The 19,610-nt window shown below is 42.7% G+C and overlaps 1 protein-coding gene across 11 annotated transcripts in view; it reads left to right on the top strand.

Annotated features, from left to right (window-relative positions):
- Nucleotides 1-19,610, top strand: part of Rbms3 (RNA binding motif single stranded interacting protein 3) — a 794,057-nt gene that overhangs the window by 263,035 nt on the left and 511,412 nt on the right. For all 11 annotated transcript variants that reach the window (XM_042281903.2, XM_042281910.2, XM_042281904.2 and 8 more), the window contains exon 2: nucleotides 6,146-6,303. In XM_042281903.2, coding sequence (XP_042137837.2) covers nucleotides 6,146-6,303 — 158 coding nt within the window. The remainder of the gene's footprint in view (nucleotides 1-6,145; nucleotides 6,304-19,610) is intronic.

The raw sequence follows: 19,610 nt of genomic DNA, 5'->3' as shown, positions 1-19,610 counted from the left end.
AGCCACTGGCCAGTTCATTTTCACCTTGTTAAACAACTGAATCTTGACAAATGAACTCACTTGTTTTCATCGTATGAAAAATGCACACCATACCTGGTTCTGATGGTGATGTGTCCCCTTTAGAAATTAAATGTCAAGATGGACTTATTTATATTCTGATGGGGAAGTTGGTTCACCTTCTCTCGACTGTTGGTCATCCTCTGCTCCTCTGCTCACACGCAGCTGTACCAGAACTCATGCATATCTCCTCCTCCATGGCTGACTTCCAAGAAGAGCCCATGTTTCTTGGTGCAAGCATTGTGAAGAGTTGTGGTTTAACCCTTAATCAAGTCTTGGTCCCAACTGTGTGACCCTCCAAAGTCATTTGTCCATTCTCCACTGCCTGTTTCCTCCTTGGCAAAATGAGAGGAATATTATTTATCTCACTAGGCTCACAACACAAAGCATATCAAGTGCTGAACCACCATATAACACAATTACCTCTTAGGATCTGCACTGTCACCATAATTGTATTGAACTGTCTAAAGAAGAAACTGGTAGGGATAGTCTAGTTGGTAGTCCCAGTATGTGGTAGCTTTTCTTTAGTAACCTCTCATGACTCTCTTTCTAGTATCATCATTAATAAAAACCCAAGGAAAGCCTGTGGATCTGTATACATACCAGACACCCCCTCTCTTTTTCACTCTGTCACTCAGAGCCCCACATCTGAACATCTCCTTCTTCTGCTGCTTCTAACCATGCTGACTCAGCAAATTCATCCCCCTGTCTCAGCACGGTGATGTACTGCTCGGTAACTCCAGACCATGAGTTCTCCAAACCCCTAAATATGATTTATGGACTGTAGCTTTGAACAATATAGTAAAGTCAATTTTATCTGAAGGAAAATATTATTTTACTAACATTTTAAAAATCCCTTCTTGGTGGCTTGGGATGATTTCAGATCTAATCAATGATAAAATCCAAATCCAGTAGGAGACAAAGAATGAAGAATAAAACATAGCTAGCCACTTTAATCAGGAAAATGGCTACCGGGATCCATTAGCCCTGGAGATTATTGACACGCACACCCCCATTTCTTTCTAGATGCTCTGGTGTTGTTATCTGTATTTGGCAGCAAGAGCATGCAAAGTTGCTTCTTGGTTTTCACAAATTAATTCATTTAGGCTGTGCATTTTTCAGGCATTCCTGGAACCTTCTGCAACTTGATGTTGATAAAGGAATGTCATTTTGAAAAGGGGCAGGGAGAAAGAAATTTATAGTTCTTGAACACAAAGAACAATTTACAATTCTCACGGCTATCTGAATTGTGGGGCATCCCCCAAAGATAGAGTCTCTGTACTGGCCCTTAAGATCTGTGGATCTATTGGCTCCACAACAGAGTGACTCCTCTTTGGACAGGATTTCTAGAATATTTAAACAAGAATTTGAAGATAAACACCTTTACTATTACATGTTTTCCCATGACCCCGAACCCTCACACTCTTTTATAAGAAACAGGTACATATCTGAATGGTGAGATGGTTTGGTTGGTAAAGGTCCTGTCACTTAAGTATGGGATTCTGAGTTCAGATTCCCAGAACCCATAGAAAATGTTGGTGGCCTGTGCCAGTAACTCAGCACTCAGGACTAAGGGACAGAGGTAAGCAGATACCTGAAGCTCACTGGCCGGCTAGCCTACCTGACTAGGGAGCACGTTGGTTTCAGTAAGCAACCTTGTCTCAAGGTGGAGAGCAATTAAGGAAAACCCTAAGGATGGACTTCTGGCTTCCATATTCGACCACAGATGGTACATGTACACCAGCATGCACATATGCCCACAGATGGTACATGTACACCAGCATGCACATATGCCCACAACTGCACTAATAAGTACACCTACCACACCACAGACACACATCCACCCACACCCCCCCACACACAAACACACCCACACCCATACCTACACACAGACACACACAGACACAGTGTCACACACACAACACACACACACACCTACACACAGACACACATACACACATTTGCACACATAGTCTACATCTTCTTTTCCAAGCATACAACTTCCCTATCCCCTTCTCAACTTTGGTTTTGTTATTCCACTGAGTACCTTAGCCTTGTTGGAGGGCACATTGATTGTTGTAGGCATGATGCAATTTGCTAAATGGTGTTCTACTTATGGAAATGCCTGCAAAGAGCCCCGAGGGAACAAAAGAATTAAGTAAACACATATTGATCATGCGAGATCTCCTGCTTTTCTTATTGGCCAGTCCAGGACTCTGTCTGGTCTCTCTTGGTGTGCGATACAGAAACTGGGAGACATCCTTCAGACTTCTCGCTGATTTTAAAGCATAAGCAATGGCGGGAACTGCTTCAAAGTCTCATTTGAAAAGAAACCGCACTCCAGGATGGAATTCAAAGAATGCGGAGAGAGGGGAGGTGAACGTGGTAGCAGACAGCTTTGCAAACAGCTCGGCCTGGGAACTGTTAGACAAGGAAGCACTTGAGAAGACCAATAAAAGATTAATATGATTGGACCTACTGTGAGCTAGAGGCCTGGAGCCCACGCTGGTGAGCACAATGGCCCCTGCTGTGTCCAGTGCTTACACAAGAGGAAAAGCTTAGTGTGTGTATGGGGGGGTGGGGTCTGAGGAGGGATGCAGCAGGATTTAGTTCAGGAAGCAAGCTGATTTTTTTAATGGTTCAAAAATGCTTAAGTTTTATGCACATATTAAGTTCTAAAAGGCAATAGATATACTCCACTGAATGTAAATACACAAAACATAACCCCTGTGTAGTTCTACATAAAAAATGGGGGAAAAATAAAAGATCACATTAATAATGCTTATCTTGCATTAGGCAGAACTAAGGCAATGCTTGGGAAAGTGTTCATTCCTGGAAATGGGAGCTCTGACCTCTGCTCCTCTGATATTTGTTTGTTCTCTCTTCCCCTCCCCTTCCTCGTTTCTCTCTTCCTCAGTCTGTTAGTTCACTTTGAGCCAGTCTGAGCTTGCATTTGACACTTGTGTCTTATCCTTTGGGGTGCTCCTCATCTATCCAATGAAACAGAGGCCTTTGAACAGGAGCAGAAGAGAAGGAGCAGAAGGGAAGCTTGAAGACAGGAACAATGCCAGATGGCACACAGCCTGGCCAGGAGAAGGACTAGGAATTCAGAGAATTGGGTGGCTGGCTGTATTCTGACATCTGGGATGAGGGAAGAGGTAAACTCAGTACCAAGTTATCTGGTGGGTGTTGAAGCTGGAGGATGACAACTATGCTAAAACCAAGGGCTTACAATGACAGGTTTCAGGATTGGAGAGCTGGGTAAGGGTGTGAAAAACAGTGCAGTGAGTTGCACATTGAGGTCCTGAATCTTAAGAAGCATTATTTTTAAAGCTACTTGAGAGTATGAGCCAGGGCCAATCTGAGAACTTGAGAGGTGTAAGTCAGATGTTATAGCAGGAAACAAAGCTAAGTCCTGTAAGCACACCCTCTGTCTCCATAACTTCAGCATGTTTATTCATTTAGCCACAAGATATAGCCTGCAGATTTGTAAGCGCCTTCTGTTTATCTGATCCAGGCTAGGTGATTCCTGCCAGCAGGTTCAACATGGAGGTAGGCATTAAGTAACTAAGCCCAACACACAGATAGCAACTAAATTGTGAATGCTAGAAAGGAAAGTGGCAGCATGGTGCTTAGTTTGAAATGAAAACCATCAGTTAGAGCCAATCAGGCAAGGCTAGGAGCAGAAATGGAGGGAGTATCTCAGTGTGACAGAGTCTGGTTCAGGAAGTGACTGGAAATGGGACTTTCAGGATGACTTAGTGAAGGACAGGTTTGGCCTCAGTTCAGTGGGAGTAACTTTAGTGGGATCCCCATGATTTCATCTCACTGTGGTTAAGGCTGAGTTTAGTTCTAGTTATTGGATGTCCTCTGCTTACATGGACCAGCATGCCTGTCTATTTGGGCATGTTGATTATGGTGTTTTGTTTTGCTTACAATTAGATCACAAAGGCACGAAGTACAGTTTGTCCTCTTTTTCCCCAATCATATCATCAAATATCAAATTAGTCCTTCGATATCTTCCATGGCTCAAATATTAAGTAGCTGGGTACTATCTGTGTTAGTTACTGTTCCCATTGCTGTGACAAACTACCCAACAAGACAACTTAAGGAAGGAGAGGTTGGCTTTTGTCCACATTAGGAAGGTATCTTTCATTATGATGAGGAAGGACCTGGTGCCAGGAGCTTGAGGCAGCTGGTCATATTTCATCCACAGTCAGGAAGCAGAGAGAGAAGAACGTTGGTGTTCAGCTTACTGTCTCCTTTTTATTCTTTCCTGGGTTCCAGGCTCTGTCGGACTTTTCACCTCAATTAACATAGTTTAGGAACTTCCGTAGGGACATGTGAGATGCTTATCTTCCAGCGTAGTATCGATCCTGTTGAGCTGACAATCAATATTAAGTATCACACTATTTGAATAAATTCATTTCTACTACTGAGTCCCGAGCTTACTATTCAAGAGTTACTAGCCCCCCACCCAATAACTAAGTCTTTAGGAGAGAACCCAGTTAATTTTCCAGTAGAATAATTTTAAAGGTTTATTTATTTATTTTGATGAGCATTGTATGTGTCTGTATGAGTTGATGTATACCATGTGTGTGCAGTTGCTAGCAGAGTCCAGAAGAAGGCATTAGATCCTTTGGAGCAAGTTATGGGCCACTGTTACTCACTAAGTACATGGCTGCTAGAATCTGAGCCTGGGTCTCTGCAAAGCAGAGAACACTCTTAACTGCTGAGCCCCCCCCCAACCCATCCGTTAGCATTGGAGAAGGTGCTTTTGAGTGATGCTTTGGACTCCAGATGAAAAATTCTGGACTCTTAGAACTAGTATTATTAATGATGATCTTCTAATCACAAATGTTAACATATGCCTTCATCGGTGTTTACAGTGCTCTGGTAGCTTATAATAGCCATATCTGTATCAGCTCACTAAGGTCTTTAAAAGACGCTGGGACCGAGAGAGCTATTATTATCTTATTCATGTTAGTACAATTATTGTTATTTAGAGAGGTTAAGTCACCACCTGAAGGTCACCCAGCTGATAAGACACTCAGCAAGGACTCAACCCAGGCAGTCTGTATAGTTTGAGGTCCTCTGAAGATGGCCTACATGAGAAGAGATAAAGTCAATAAGGGATATATTTACTAATTTTGATCTGTATAATTATAATTACTTTTATATGTATATTCTAAGCTTCAGACAGTAATTTCATTATTTTAATTTTGACTGATGGTTTGACTGACTAAAATAGTGGTTCTGAAGTGAAAGGAGACTCAACATCACCAGGTGACATCAAGTAGTGTCTGTGGACATTTTTAGCTCTCCCATGCAATGAATAGCTGCCATTAGAATCTGGTGGATGAAGACTGCTCGCCGACCAACCTCCTACAGTGGACAGACAGTTCTGATGAGTGAGTCCTGAGTTCAGAGTCTTGAGGGGATTCAGGTGGCGACTCTAGAGTTGGATATTGCAAATCAGTTAGGATCTTTTGAAGCAGGTCTTGATGGAAAGCAGGTTTTAGAGTAAGAAAAGGAGCTGAGGCCGTTCATTCACCCACTCAGAACCAGGTTGTCTAGAATGGTTTTGACACACCCAGAACTGTGCTTTCCCATGGGGGTGAGGAAAGCAGCAGCTGGAAGTTTCTTTGGAGAAAAGGAGTGAACCAAAGAACAGAGAAGACAGAGATGTCTGGCTGTTAGAAGCCAGGTAGAATACCGGGACTGAACTGTTGTAGTGCCACAGGGAAGGAGGTGACATGCTAATTTAGAAGCATGAGGAGAGCCCGTCTGGTGAGGGACAAAGTCAAAAGCTGAGAGTTTCCATCAGGAGCCCCTGCTAGCTTCCTTGTCCGCCATTCATGGTTGTGCTGATCCAAATGTTGGGGCAGAGGCAAGGAAAAGCTAGTGATGTTGCTGTTCTCAGAAGCAGCATGGGATATGGTATTGGTGTGTTGGGGGGTATGCATGCATCAATGTGTGTGTATTAGAGAGGACAAGGAGCTCGCATTGTCTTCAGTAAATGCTGCTGGTCTATGAACAGGCACTGGCTTCTGTTTGTTCAGTAACACTTTTTTTTTTCTGTTTGCAGCAGTCCTATGCACCAGCTCCCCACCCTATGGCCCCTCCCAGCCCCAGCACAAACAGCAGCAGCAACAGCAGCGGAGAACAGTTGAGTAAAACGAACCTGTACATTCGAGGCCTTCCACCAGGCACAACTGACCAGGACCTCATCAAGCTATGTCAACCGTAAGTGTCCTGAGGCTCCCCAGGCCTCTTCTGAGGCACACATCACCCGTGGGGACACCCCGTGGGCTGTACCCACTACTGACTCAATGAGGAAGCCTCTTGTGCATAAGTAGGGGTTAAATTTGTGATTCTTGCTTCAGCTTCTTTCAGGGAGCAGGGTTTGGTGCATGGCCATGGAGGTGGGATTTCTTGAGCAGATGGCTGGGGGAATGTTGAATGAATCATGAGTGTTGATCTGAAAGACAGAGAGTGATGATAGAGACCTGTTCTCAGCCCTGCCGGGTAGGCACTAAAGCTTTTCTGGCCAAACTTGGCAAATGCAGGTATAACCAGGATAATAATTGGCCCTTTACTTTCCTTAGAGGTGTCTGCTCCCAAGCCCTGAAATTCTGCTTCCCATCCAAGCCAAGAACCCTCTGATGTGTCTTTCTGGATTTCCCAAGAAAGATTGAAATAATTGAATTTTCTTCCAAAAAATGTTTTCATTCATCCCTTATCTACCAGCACGTTTATTATCACTCTAAGGTCTGTGCAAATGTGCTAACACTGCATGGATTTACCCCACCAATAAACTCAGTAACAAATTATGAGTTAAGAATCACAGGCTGGAGGTTTTAGGTTTCCCTTCTATTGTTTCCAAAATATCAAGGCAGGTATCTGTGGTTTGATTGCCCCACAGTCAGGCATTTTTAAATTTGGGGAGAGCAATTACTCAGTTGCTTACCTTCTCTTTTGGAACCTTGTTGCAAGAAGGTAAAGATGCTATTTACATTGTAAGGTTTCCAACCCCTGCATGTCAGGCAAGGAATACACAATAGGCAGCATTTATTTGCTTTCATTATGAATTTAAAAATCGGGAGTTCATACTTAGACAACAGATAGTGGCAGGCAGATACAAACAAACATGCAAAAAGTCATAACTAGATAATCAGCTAACAAAACAGCAGGTGGATTGGGATAAAGATGCCCTGTTGCTACTGTCTGCCTCGATTTGTACAAGATATAAAATGGAATTGTGTAAGAAAAATATTTACCTAGAAGACATTAGTTTTCTAATGTTAAAACTGCCATGGCTGATGCATATGGACATGTGTTAAGTTTTGTTTTACAAAATATATGGGGTTGAGAATAGAATCAGAAGGTAAATAGCTTATTAGAAAAATCTGAACTATTTTGGAAAGTAAAGGTCTTGGAAAATATGAAAATTGTTGGCTTTATGATTGGGTTTGTAGATAAATACCTGTTATATTTGGTTCAGACTTGAGTAATACTCATAAGGTACATTCATGGGTACTGAGTAAAGATTCTTTCTCATTGTTCTGTGTGACCCTGTGTTCTGAGCCTGAGACACTCTGCTTCACTGGGTCTGAGAGGAACACAAGAGGTGATGTTTCCCACAGGCTCCCTAATGTAGTAGATGCTGCTGGTCTTCTGAGAAACTCCCCTCTCATGGACCCAGCAGGGTCACTGACTGCTCTGTTGACAAATCTTACTGTGTTGATGAGGGCAAGCAGGAGTGGACACTTGGGCCCTCAGACCTTCTTAGCTGGTTTGTGATCATGTCTCCCTTTGAAATCTCAGTTTCTTCCTAAGAGTGAGCTGAAGACCAGGGTTGTGGCTCAGACAGTAGGGCACTTTATGTTGTAAACATGAAGACCTAAGCTCTCTCCACCCCACCTGGAACCCATGTAAGAAGCCATGCATGACAGTTCTCACTTGTAACCCACTTCTAGGTAGATCAAAACAAGAGGATCCCCATAACCAGTCAGAGTCACCTACTTGGCAAGCTCTATGATGATGCCTAAAGAATTATACCTGAATTTAACTTTCTAGTCTCTACATAGATGCATACACATGTAAACATATACCCCACAACACACATACATGCACCCATATGAACATATACATATATACCCCACTTCACAAACACACAAAAGTGGGTTGAGTTTTTCTTTTTCTAGATTTTTCCATGTAGTGTTAGGATATGCTGAAGCTGCCTCTGTACAATGTACCCATTGTTAAACAGCCTAGAATTCTGGGTGAGCTTTGCTACAGATTTGGTGGCTTGGACGCACCCATGGTTGGGAATGTATATAACATAGGGACCAGCAAACCCCACAAACCATAACTTTCTGGAAATTTTATTTTACTGAAGAGCTGGTTTATGGACACAGCACTGTGGCAGCCTCAGAGCACAGATCTCTCTGTCAGCTTCCATCTCTATAAAGCATTGCTCGTTATTTTATAAATGGAAAGTATTACCTAAAAGCCAGTGTTGGCTGGAAAGATGTGGTGGCCAGGAGCATAGAAGTTTTGTTGATGTTTCTAATGTAGATCCAAGAAATTTCAGGTGTGGTATAGAAATAGAGAGCAATGGTTGACCATGGGTATTAATAGTTGCTGGCTAGTAAGACAGCCAATGGTCAGGTTACTGTAACAGCATTCTTGGGTTCTCTAGTCACTGAGCTGATCAGGACCTGGTATTAATTGCTCGAGATATTTTTCCTATATAATCCTAGAGAATAGATGTGATTGGGCAGCATGGTAGAGGGAAATAATCGTGTATGAGGATGTCTGGCTTTCCCTTCTGGCTGTGTTGTCCGTGGAGTCAGTGGCCTTAGACAAGTGACTGACCCACTCTTAGCTTTGTTCTTGCTCATGTCCCAAGGAATGGACTTGAACTCTGCAGCTCTTTCCACTCCTTTCACTCTCACATTCAGTGAGTGAGGTTCTCATCGGGAACTCGCCCCGTCCACCCTCTGTGTCTTTCTCTTGCCCCCTTGTCCAGCAAGTGGCTCACCAGTTTGAGTAAGACGCACTGGCTGGGGTGCTTCTGAGAAGAGACTGACACAGCCCAGTTGGAAAGTCTTGTCCCCTCTTCTGAAGCATCAGCTTCTTACAGTACTTGTTATTTGTATTTATGAATTTCTAATTTTACATTTCTTTCAGGGATCCAACATTTAAAAATACTTTCACCTGAAAAAAGTGTTGTCAAGGTTTTTGTTTTCTGTTTTGTGACAGTGTCCCACAAATTCCAGGCTGACCTCAAATGCACTGTGTGGCCCATGATGACCTTAGATTTCTTTGATTCCCCTGCCTCCATCTCAGAAGTGCTGGGATTGATTACAGGTGTGCATCACCACATCTGGTTTATATGGTGCCAGGGATCAAACCCAGGCTTTAGGCATGCTAGACAAGCCTGCCAGCTGAGCTCTGTCCCAGGTAGTATTTGCAGGGTTATGAAAACTTGTTGTGTCCCCAGTTCCAATGTTAATTCCTATGAAATTATAAGTACTTCTGAAGTTAATATGACTCACAGGATAGGAAGTATAATGATTACTAATGTCTATGGTAATAAAATAATAAAAAACAGATTTTCAAGTGTCATAAATATATTGAATTTTATGGTATTAGAATATGCCAACCACATGAATGCTAATGTATAGCAAGATGATGATATAAAGGAAAAATAAATGCATTATGCCTCAATGTGTAATGTGAAAACAAATCCTCAACACCCCCACCCCCCAGTGTTCAGATGACAAGTAAAAATCATAGAAAAGAAGGCAAAACTGAAGGATAATGAACACAAAGAAAGATTTTACTCTATGGAAATCTGTAGTTATAGCCATGTCTCAGATAAATGCAATGGCACTGTGCATGTGTAGTAGGAAACAGGATAGTTAGGGACTCTTTATATCTCCTTAGAAAGCTCAAAGTATTGTCCACTCTTAACTGGGATCTCAGTCCAGAAATATTTATAAGACAGACATGGGCATGCATCTCTGTACTCTGAGCACTTGGGAAGAGGAAGGAGCAGGCAGGGTCAGGATCAGGGTCATCCTTGGCAACACAGAAAGCTGAATGCCAGTCTCCATGAGACCCTGTCTAACAGCAACAACAATAGTAAAACAAAAAGCAATCAAGAAAAGGAAGTGTTTCCATAGCACTTTCTGGCACATGGGTGGTGACAAAATTCAGACAAAGGCTTCTCCTTAGCTCAGTTTTTCTTCTACTGGGAAAAGAAGCTCGGATTCAATAAGCATTTGACTTGAAATAAAAATGTAACCATAAGTTCAGAAACGAAGCACCACATGTCTTAGTTTATAACATGCCCTCGGTCCCGTCACCTCTGAGGAAACGACAGTTGAGTGACAATCAGAAGGATGAATAAATTTGAAGAGGAAGGGAGGGAGGGGCATCCCAGGCACAGGGAACATCTGGAAGCCATGTCCGTCTGGAGCGCTGCAAGGACAAGAGCCTGAAAAGGTCAATGTGGCCATTGCAAAGGGCAGCTGACCTCAGAACAAAGTGGGAGCGTGAGTGAGGGGACATGACGACCTTTGTAAAGGAAGTCACAGAATTGTCATAAAGAGACAACCGCATCTTAGTTTGAAAAAGGTAACTGGAGCTGCGGTCAGGGGAGGGGTCCCTTGAAACTGATGATGGTTTAGAACAGGTGTGATGGAAAAGTCAGTTGGAAGCAGAACTGACCAGCATCCAGAGAAGGCATGAGATTGAGAATGAAGATCCTGGTGGTGGAACACTGTGTGTGGGGAAGGATGTAGTGTGGTATACACACTTTTGTGGTGGTCCTGGGACTGGATCTGAAGTGAGGTTAATTATGCACACATATCAATGGGGTAGGTAAGATCGTAGGTGGACACTTTGGTCACATGTCCTCTGCTCAACACAAGAGGAGCAGCTTGGTGTGAGGCAATATTATTTGATAAATTGAGAAGACTGAAATGCTTCTGGACTAAATAAAAGCTTGTGATATAATGAGTTTTCAATCCTTAAGTTAAATCTCCCCTAACAGAAATGGGTAACCTCCTGTCCTTTTCCTGCTCCCTTCCTCTTTCTCATTTATTCTCTCTCTTTCTCAGTCCCTCCCTCTTTTCCCTTCCTTCATGTTTTCCTCTATTTGTCAGAACTGTCTGCCATGCTGTGTGATGGACTGACTCTGCACTGGAGATGGATGGACTGGACAGTCAGTCTATTCCAGAGCTCCACCCCAGCCCTGCAACTGCTAACTTTCTGCTGTATAAGCACAGCCACACTTTTGAAATACACTTGAAAATAGAATTAAGCATTAATCATGATGGAAAAGTCATGGATGTATTTACCTTTTCCATGTCTATCATATCTTTTATCTAACCATGCAGATGGCTTGTACATTTGCCTTAAAACAATGGTTTCAGGAAGTCTTGATCACGAGGATGATGTGGTGAGGCACAGCTGCAATCCCAGCATCTGAGAGGCCGAGGCAGAAGGGTCATCTAGAGTTCAAAACTAGCCTGAGCTACACAGTGAGATCTTATCTCAAAGCAAAAAAAAAAAAAAAAAAAAAAAAAGCCCTGGACAGCATCACCGAGTTGTGATTTGCTTGTCTGGTTTTCACTGAAGCATCATGGATGATTCTGCTGAGATGTGGGCAAGCTGCTGCTGAGAAGACTCAGCCGTCCTGCCCTTCAGTTCTTCCAGCAAATGTCCAGTACCCTAAAATTGTCCCCTTTACAAATGAGACTGTGGATGTCACTTTTGAGTCTAATGAGAAAGGAGAAATGCCCACCTTGAAAAACCAACAGAACAAAATAAGTGTGTGCTCGGAGCTGAAGGATCTGAGGGAGCTAATCTCTCTGACTCTACCCCGCCCTGCTGATGTCCCCTTGTGGTGTGTGCTGAACACTGGGTAGTAAGTGTAAGAGTGGCTCCAGTGCCTTCCAGCTCCAGCACAGAGTCCGTTACACACCATGTCAAGCAGTTTTGACAAATGTGCTGACACAATCAAACCTTTTATCAATTTAAAAGAAACCCTGTCACAGCAATCTGTCAAACTGTTCAGATACAACCAAAGAAACGAGTTATCCCAAGTTCCATAGTAACCAAGGAAATAAGAGGATGCGACTGGAGATTTCCCCACTTCCTTTTTCCTGTGTCATTGGAGATTTAAAAGTCCCTTTTAATAAAACACAAAGAATTTATTAGCAGCGTTCTTAAGCAAGTCACATACAAGTGACTTAGCTGCCAGTGAGGCACCATAAATCTGTGCGGTGCCAGGTATGAGTGGGACTGAGTTCTAGAGTCTTCAACTGTTCCTGTGTCTTATAAAGGAGAGGGCCCTAAAGACTCGTATTTGAGTTCCTTGAGTCTGCCTGTCTCTAACAGTTGGCTAAATATGCATTCATATTTTGCTTTAGGCACAATTAACAATCATCTCTTATATGCTAGACATGGCATTTGATTAGTACTTAATAACTAATTGGTATTAATAATGCATTGCTATAATTATATATGCTATTATAAGGACATCAATCGTGGGTCTAGGATGAGAATTCAGCCAGAAAAGTGCAAACACGAAGATCTGTTTTCAGTTGATCCCTAGAATCCATGTAAAATAGCTGGGCGTGGTGGCACGCACTCATAATGCCAGTGTGGGTTGGCAGAGAAGGAGGGTCCCAGAGGCTTTCTGACTGGCTAGCCTAGCCTGCCCAAAGCCATGGAATGGATACCTGAAGTTGTCCTCTGACCTCTACACACATACACACACAAATGTACCTGCCTACACACATATGTGCATGACACACATAAAAGAAAAATAATTGCATGAGGATGTCATCATGTGACTCTGCTATGTCCATAAATCATATTGCTCAGTGCTCAGAAAACTCCTCTGCCATGGAAATACCTTCTGAGTAAGTGAGTCAGCAGAGGCTCAGAAAGGCTCAGAAACTGAACGAGTTCCTACAGCCCTCAGGATTCAACATCCGACTCTTGCTTCAAAGCTTTTATTCACAACACTTAAAACATTCGTGTATTAAGAACATAATTCATGGGTTCTTTTCTCTGTTGACTGATGTGAGACTTCCAAGGGAATGTTGAAAGCCTGGAGGATCTGGAGCCATCATGTGGGATTCTGACTCAGCAAGTATGGGATCAGTGTGGACATTAGGATTTATGAAAACCTGCTCAGGTAATTCAGATGTTTAGCAAAGCAGATACTCCTGGAGTAATGCCCACAGTAATCAGAAAATATACTTTCCCCCCATTTTTTGTGCATAGTTTCTGTGTTATATGTATGTATGTGCACATGTGTATGTATATGCATGCATATCTGTGCATATAGGGAGATAAGAGGTCAATGTAATGTTGGGTATCTCTCTCTATTTCTCTTCACCGTATTTTGTGAGACAGGGTTTCTCTCTGGACCTGGAACTCGCTGTTGAGGCTAGAGTGGCTTTCTAGGAAGCTCCCAAGGTCCTTCTGATGCCACCTCCTCTGGCCTAGAATTTCAAGCAAGTGCTGCCTCACCTGGCCTTTTATGTGGTGGCTGAACAAATCCAGGTCTTCATGCTCACAGCAAGTGCATCACCCCTGGCAAGAGGCAGCTCCCCAGTGTGGACTCTTCTGCTTTGACGGAAGCTGTGAAGCTCTATGTGTATACCTTAGTCTGATGCACAGAGGGTTTGTGGTCCTAAAAACAAATCCACATTGTTCAGAATTCTGGGGACATGCTAGAAATCATAGAGTCACTGATCAGTTTCCATTATCATTTTCAGCACTTTGATGAATAAGTTCTGAGTTGTGTTTTTGTTTGGTTGGGGTTTTGTTGTTGCTGTTGTTTTTGGGGGAGTAGGGTCTCAGATGTAATCTAGGATGGCCTCAAAATTGCAGCAGTCATCCTGCCTCAACCTCTCAAGTTCAAGGATAGCAAACCCGAGTCTCCTTGCTTTGAGCCACCAGAGCAGCTCTGGATTTATTGCATGCATGCTTTCTTCTAATCTACTAAATGTTTCACCTAGTCTTCTAGAGGTGGTAACAAATGCTCCTTCCTGTGAAGAGAAAAGAAGAGAAAAATAAAAATGGAGTCTTGACAGCATGTTGATGGTGGCCCACAAGACAGGGGCACAGGAGGGTGTGGTCAACCCATCTGGATGTGCCAAGTGAAAGATTGATGCTTGAGGAGGTGAGGAATTGCAGGCAGATACTGGAGGGACTGGCAGTCTAAGCACTGGCATGGGACGAGTTCCTGTGGATCCTGGTTTTTACTTTGCCCAGTGATGGCCAAGTCCACAAACCCGTGCGCTCTTCTTAGTTCCTATTAAATGTCTTAGGTTCAGGGTATGTTTTGGAACTAGTTTGATAGAATGAACTGAATAATTTAGCTCAATAGGACAGGAGGACTAAAGGAAAGAGAAATTAGGAATAATTCCTCAACATTTAGCTTGGGCATCTAAAGAGAGTATAGATCCACTTATTAAAATGATTGTAGCAAGAAGAAATTGGGGAGAAAGACATCAAAAGTTCTGCAAGTCTTGTGATTTTTGAGATACTGTTAGGCATCCAAAAAGCATTCTCTGTGCCATCAGTGCTTATAAAAAATAAAAGTATGAGTACCAATGGTCACATGACCCATATTGTATTAGTGGTGTGATAGAAAACTGCTTTTCAGTCATTTGGAGTCCTAAGAATTATAATTGGCTTTTAATCCATTCATGCTGACGGAATGGCAATATAGTACCTAATAGGCAGTAATCTGAGTATTTAGCATGTAATTACATCATAGTACATATATGAAGTCAATTTTATAACTCCTGCAAACCTTCACTTTATAGATGAGAAAACAATGTATCAAATAAATGAAGTGACTGGAATTTGACAAGTACAAGGTTTATTTATTTATTTGTTATTTACATAAAGGGTCTCATGTAGCCCAGGCTGGCCTTAAGCTTGATATATAGCTGAGGATGACTCTGGGCTTCCAATCCTCCTGCCTCCCCCTCCCAAGTGCTTGGATTGTGTGTGGGGACCACAGCATCAGTTTATCCTAGCATTAAAGAGTTTTAGGGACTTCTTTCACATGATCTACACACACAGACTTACGAAACCAGGACAATGGCCACACATCTCAGTGTCCTCTGACTGAGAGACAAGACAGGAGAGGAGTCTGCAAAGGAATCATTAGTGATGTGGATGAAATCGAGGAGGAGAGCGCTAGAAGTTCAGGAAGAAGTGTTTCTGATAATGCAAAGTGACATCATGAGTTGAACACTGTAGGGAAGTCATGACCAACAGAGGAATCTCACTTGGACTAGGCACCATCAGGAAGTCTGCCAACTTAGCCGTGGAAATCTTTGCAGAGTCCGATGCTAAAAGCCTTTGGAGTGGTCACTGCCTGACAGTCCTTGGAGCAGAAATGCTTGCCTGTCCATTGGGCCCCAGCCATTCTCAAACCCTCCCATTTTCTAGCATTTTTCTCATTGATTAGCTTTCTGGTTTCTCCTCACCTCTCTCCCTCTGTGTCTCTTTCTCCATCCCTGGCTCATTCTGTCTGCTCTCTGTAGCTCCTTCTCCCCTGCCTCTCTCTGTCTATACAAACCTTCTAATCCCATCAATCTCCACTCCTTCCTCAATTGATCTCCACCACTGTCACTTCTGTCCCCCCAGTTCTTACCACACCGTCGGGTGTTTAAATGACAACGGGTAAATATTTAATGACTGTACTGAGCCTGAGTTCATCAGTTATATAAAAATGTTTTATTGGATGCAAGGAACTTGTTACGGGGCAGACTTTGAGTTAATAGTAGAAAATGTAGGTGATTGCATTTTATGTTTGACATGATATCTGGCATAGTTCTACCAGGGTGAATGAAGACAGATATTGAGCGTGAATCTCTTTTACTGAGTAACTCTCAAGGAGAGTTTGGGAGGGAAGCCCCAGGATACCCTGAGTCACATGTATTCAAAGACCTATGTAAAGATCAATGCCTTCCTCATCCACTCACTCACTCATTCACTCACTCACTGTGACTGCTGAGAAAATAACTATTTGTTCTTTCTGAAGCCATGGGGTTTCGCTGTCAGAGTTCTCATCTCACCTGTGCTCAGCTGACTGCTTGTTCTGTAAGTGATGTGCACTGATGTGGATTCTTTGGAAGTTTCTTGAATCCCTCCATGCAGCAGATTTCCTTCAGGGTCTCTTGGCAAACAGTGGCTTTGGGAGCACAGCCCTGGAGAAAGTTGATGAGAGGACACACAACTCTGCCTCTGATGCATTGAAAATGATAACCTTCTATCTGAAGTCTAGCGGCTGTGTGAGCTACATACATGGATTCATTGTAGGACTGAGAATAAATGATCCATGTAAATCATTATTTTCAAACTGTTTTCACTTCTTATCTGTTAACATATTCATTACCTCTAACACTGGTAACTCCTTGAGAAATAGAAGTACTTTGTTTGATGTAGTATAGAATGCCCTCTAGAATTTTATGAAGTAAATGTTGTTTCAGGGGTCCTGGAGAGATGGCTCAGTGATTAAGAGCACTTGCTGTTTTCCATCTGTAACTCCAATACCAGCGCATGAGGCACCCTCTTTTGACCTCTGCTGTCAATGAAAATATGGTGCCCAGAGATTTTTTTCAGACAAACACATAAGTAAATAAATAAATAAATACGTATATGAGTGAATGAATGAATAAACAAATAAATCTTTCATCCATCTTCTCATTTTAAAAATATGTGTTACTTACCTGTTTGTTTGCATAGTCTCACAATATAATGACCTTGAATTTAGTTTATAGTTTAGGCTGGCTTCAAACTCACTATCCTTCTGCCTCAGGCTCCTTAATCCTGGGATTACCACAGTCAGCTGATTGGTTTAGACTTGAAATCACCATCGTTGAAGAGTAAGAGTAGCAGTGTTCACTTTGAGATCTAGGGTTTGGTTTGGTTTGAAAACAAACACACCTGGGTAGCCACTGCAGCAATCAAGGCAGGAGATCTTCCCGTCGTGGGTCCAGGAGATTGTCTTTCAGACAAACACTTACACTAGTAATGCAGAGTTTAAAGTCAGGCTCACTATGAAAGCAAAGTGGTAGACTAATACTATTAGGGTGGCTTAATTGTGAGTCAATTATGGATTCCTATTAAACGTTTACTAGTTATAGAACCTTGGCCAAGACCTTAGACCTTGTAAATCTAATAATGAGTGGCATATGCTTAGCCTTTAATAAATGCTAGCTCAATAAGTAAGTAAATAAATAAATAATAATTCCCATACACAATGGAAAAAATTTACTGTTTTAAAGACATGTATTTTTATTTTATGCATATGAGTGTTTTGCCTCCTGTATGTCTGAATGCCACATGCATGCCTGGTTCTTGAAGCCAAAAGAGTGTTAGATTCACAGGGTATGCCTGTAGGCCACACCCATTCAGACGACCTCTCCCTGAGCCTCTCTTCCCAGGTGATTCTAGGCTCTGTCAGGTTAACAATTAAAGCCAACCATCACAGTGGCTTTCTGAGGACCTCCTTCATGGAAGGGCAGTCATGGTGGCTGGAGTGTGAGGCAGCTGATCACATATCTGAAGTCAAGAAACATGGAAAACAAGTGGGGTTGGACTATAAGACTTTAAGCCCCAACTACAGCAAACCATGCCCCCCAGTGAGGCTCCACCTCAAAATGGTTCCCTAGCCTTCTGGATTAGTGCCACCAACTAGGGACCAAAGGTGGAAACACATAAGGCTTTGTGCTCGGAGGACACTTCCTGTTCAAACCACCCCAGTTGTTGGCAGTAATAAAGCGTGCAGACTCCTGTTGCAAAATTGCCTGTCAGTGGCCATGGAGGAACATCTTTCTGATCCATATAAGGAAAGTAGTTCATTACTTGAAATATTCTGACCAAACAATGTGCCTAGAATCCACAGATGGTGTGGAACCTTACACCACCACTTGTTAGGAGGCGGGGGTCAAGTGTCAATATTGAAGGAAAAAATACCTCCTCAAAATGTGTTCAGTATATGTTCATGTCCTTTCTTCTAAAAAAACAAAACAAAAAAACAAACAAAAAACAACAATCAACAACAACGAAAACTATTCAGAGAAATGATGAAATATCTGCAATTATGAAATCATATTTTAGCTGGAAGTTTCATTTCCTGGATATCTTTGTGGTAAATATGTACACTGAAACAGTTTTTTTTTTTTTAATCTCCCTCTATATGAGCAACCCCACAATTGAGAAAGGTTATAAAACTGTGAAATCAAGGGGTGAAGTCACCAACTTTTAAATTATTTTCAAAACAATGACATTAAAACTAAAATCCTTATTTATTAGCTTGTGGATTAAAGAGCATCCATTTACTCCCGCAAACAGTGCTGTTTTCAGTTTATTTTAGCACCACAAGAGCTACCATTTTAGCGTCATGGGCCAGAAAGTTAAACAGCATGGGACATATTTCAAAGACAGGGATTATGTGGCAAAAATAAATAAAATAATAAAAGATTGGGCCTCAGGGTTGTATCTGTGCTTTGGGTTTTCAGCCCTCGCCGAGTGGTTGACTCTGCTGGGTTCGGTGACATCACACTCCATGGCGCTTGGCCTTTGGGGCTGGCTTTTCTTCCTCTGACTTGTTTTTTTTTTTGTTTGTTTGTTTGTTTTGCTTTGCTATAAACCACAGTCATTTTAAAATTCTGGCTCCTCATCTGTGTGTTGACAGATATGGGAGCAGCGTGTTTCATGCTATTTCACTCAACTGAGGGTCTTTTTAGGCAAGCTCAAAGAAGCCAACCACAGCCCCCAGGCTGATGCCAAGAAAGAAATCAGCCACAGTGGCATGGTGGCATTTGGTTTCTATGCCCAAGGGGCAGGGAGTTGTCAGCTCAGGAATGTCCCCACACCGTGAACAGTACCCCACTGGTCACCTGTAGCCTCACTTGAATTCTGAGATCTGATGTGAATTCCCAGATGAGGCACCACAGTGTTCTGTGACCCAGCAGGTCCTTCCACCTGCTAAAGCATCAGTTGTTCTAATGCCTGGACTGGCAGCTCTGCAAGAGCCCTCCTTCCTGCGCTGAGCAGGGCTCCACACCATCATCAGTTATCTACAGTAGGTTCTTTTCTCCAAGCACTGCGTTCACTTTCACCCTGAGTTTAGGGACAGGGGTTTCAACTATATCTGAAAATCCAGTGTTGCCTTTCTGAAGAAAACTGCCCCTTACCACAGTGATCCCTAAACCCCGAATCTGCCACAGGCACTCTTGCACCTTTCTTTCCAAGTGCCTTGTTCTTAGAAGTAGCTGTGGCGCTGAGGAAAGGCAAACCTAGGCTGGAGCACGGACTGAAGGAGAAAACAAACTGAGGCAGGGTAGCAGCCTGGGAGAGCGCAACAAGGGAGACTAAGGAGAAACTATGAGGTGCAGCCACACACTCACATACTTACACACATACACATTCACACGTACAAACATACACTCTCATAGGCACACATAAACACACACATACACAAACGCATACACATACAC

This window comes from Peromyscus maniculatus, chromosome 7 (assembly GCF_049852395.1).
Source record: "Peromyscus maniculatus bairdii isolate BWxNUB_F1_BW_parent chromosome 7, HU_Pman_BW_mat_3.1, whole genome shotgun sequence".
Lineage (NCBI taxonomy): Eukaryota > Metazoa > Chordata > Mammalia > Rodentia > Cricetidae > Peromyscus > Peromyscus maniculatus.
This window is presented reverse-complemented; position numbering and strand designations above follow the sequence as displayed.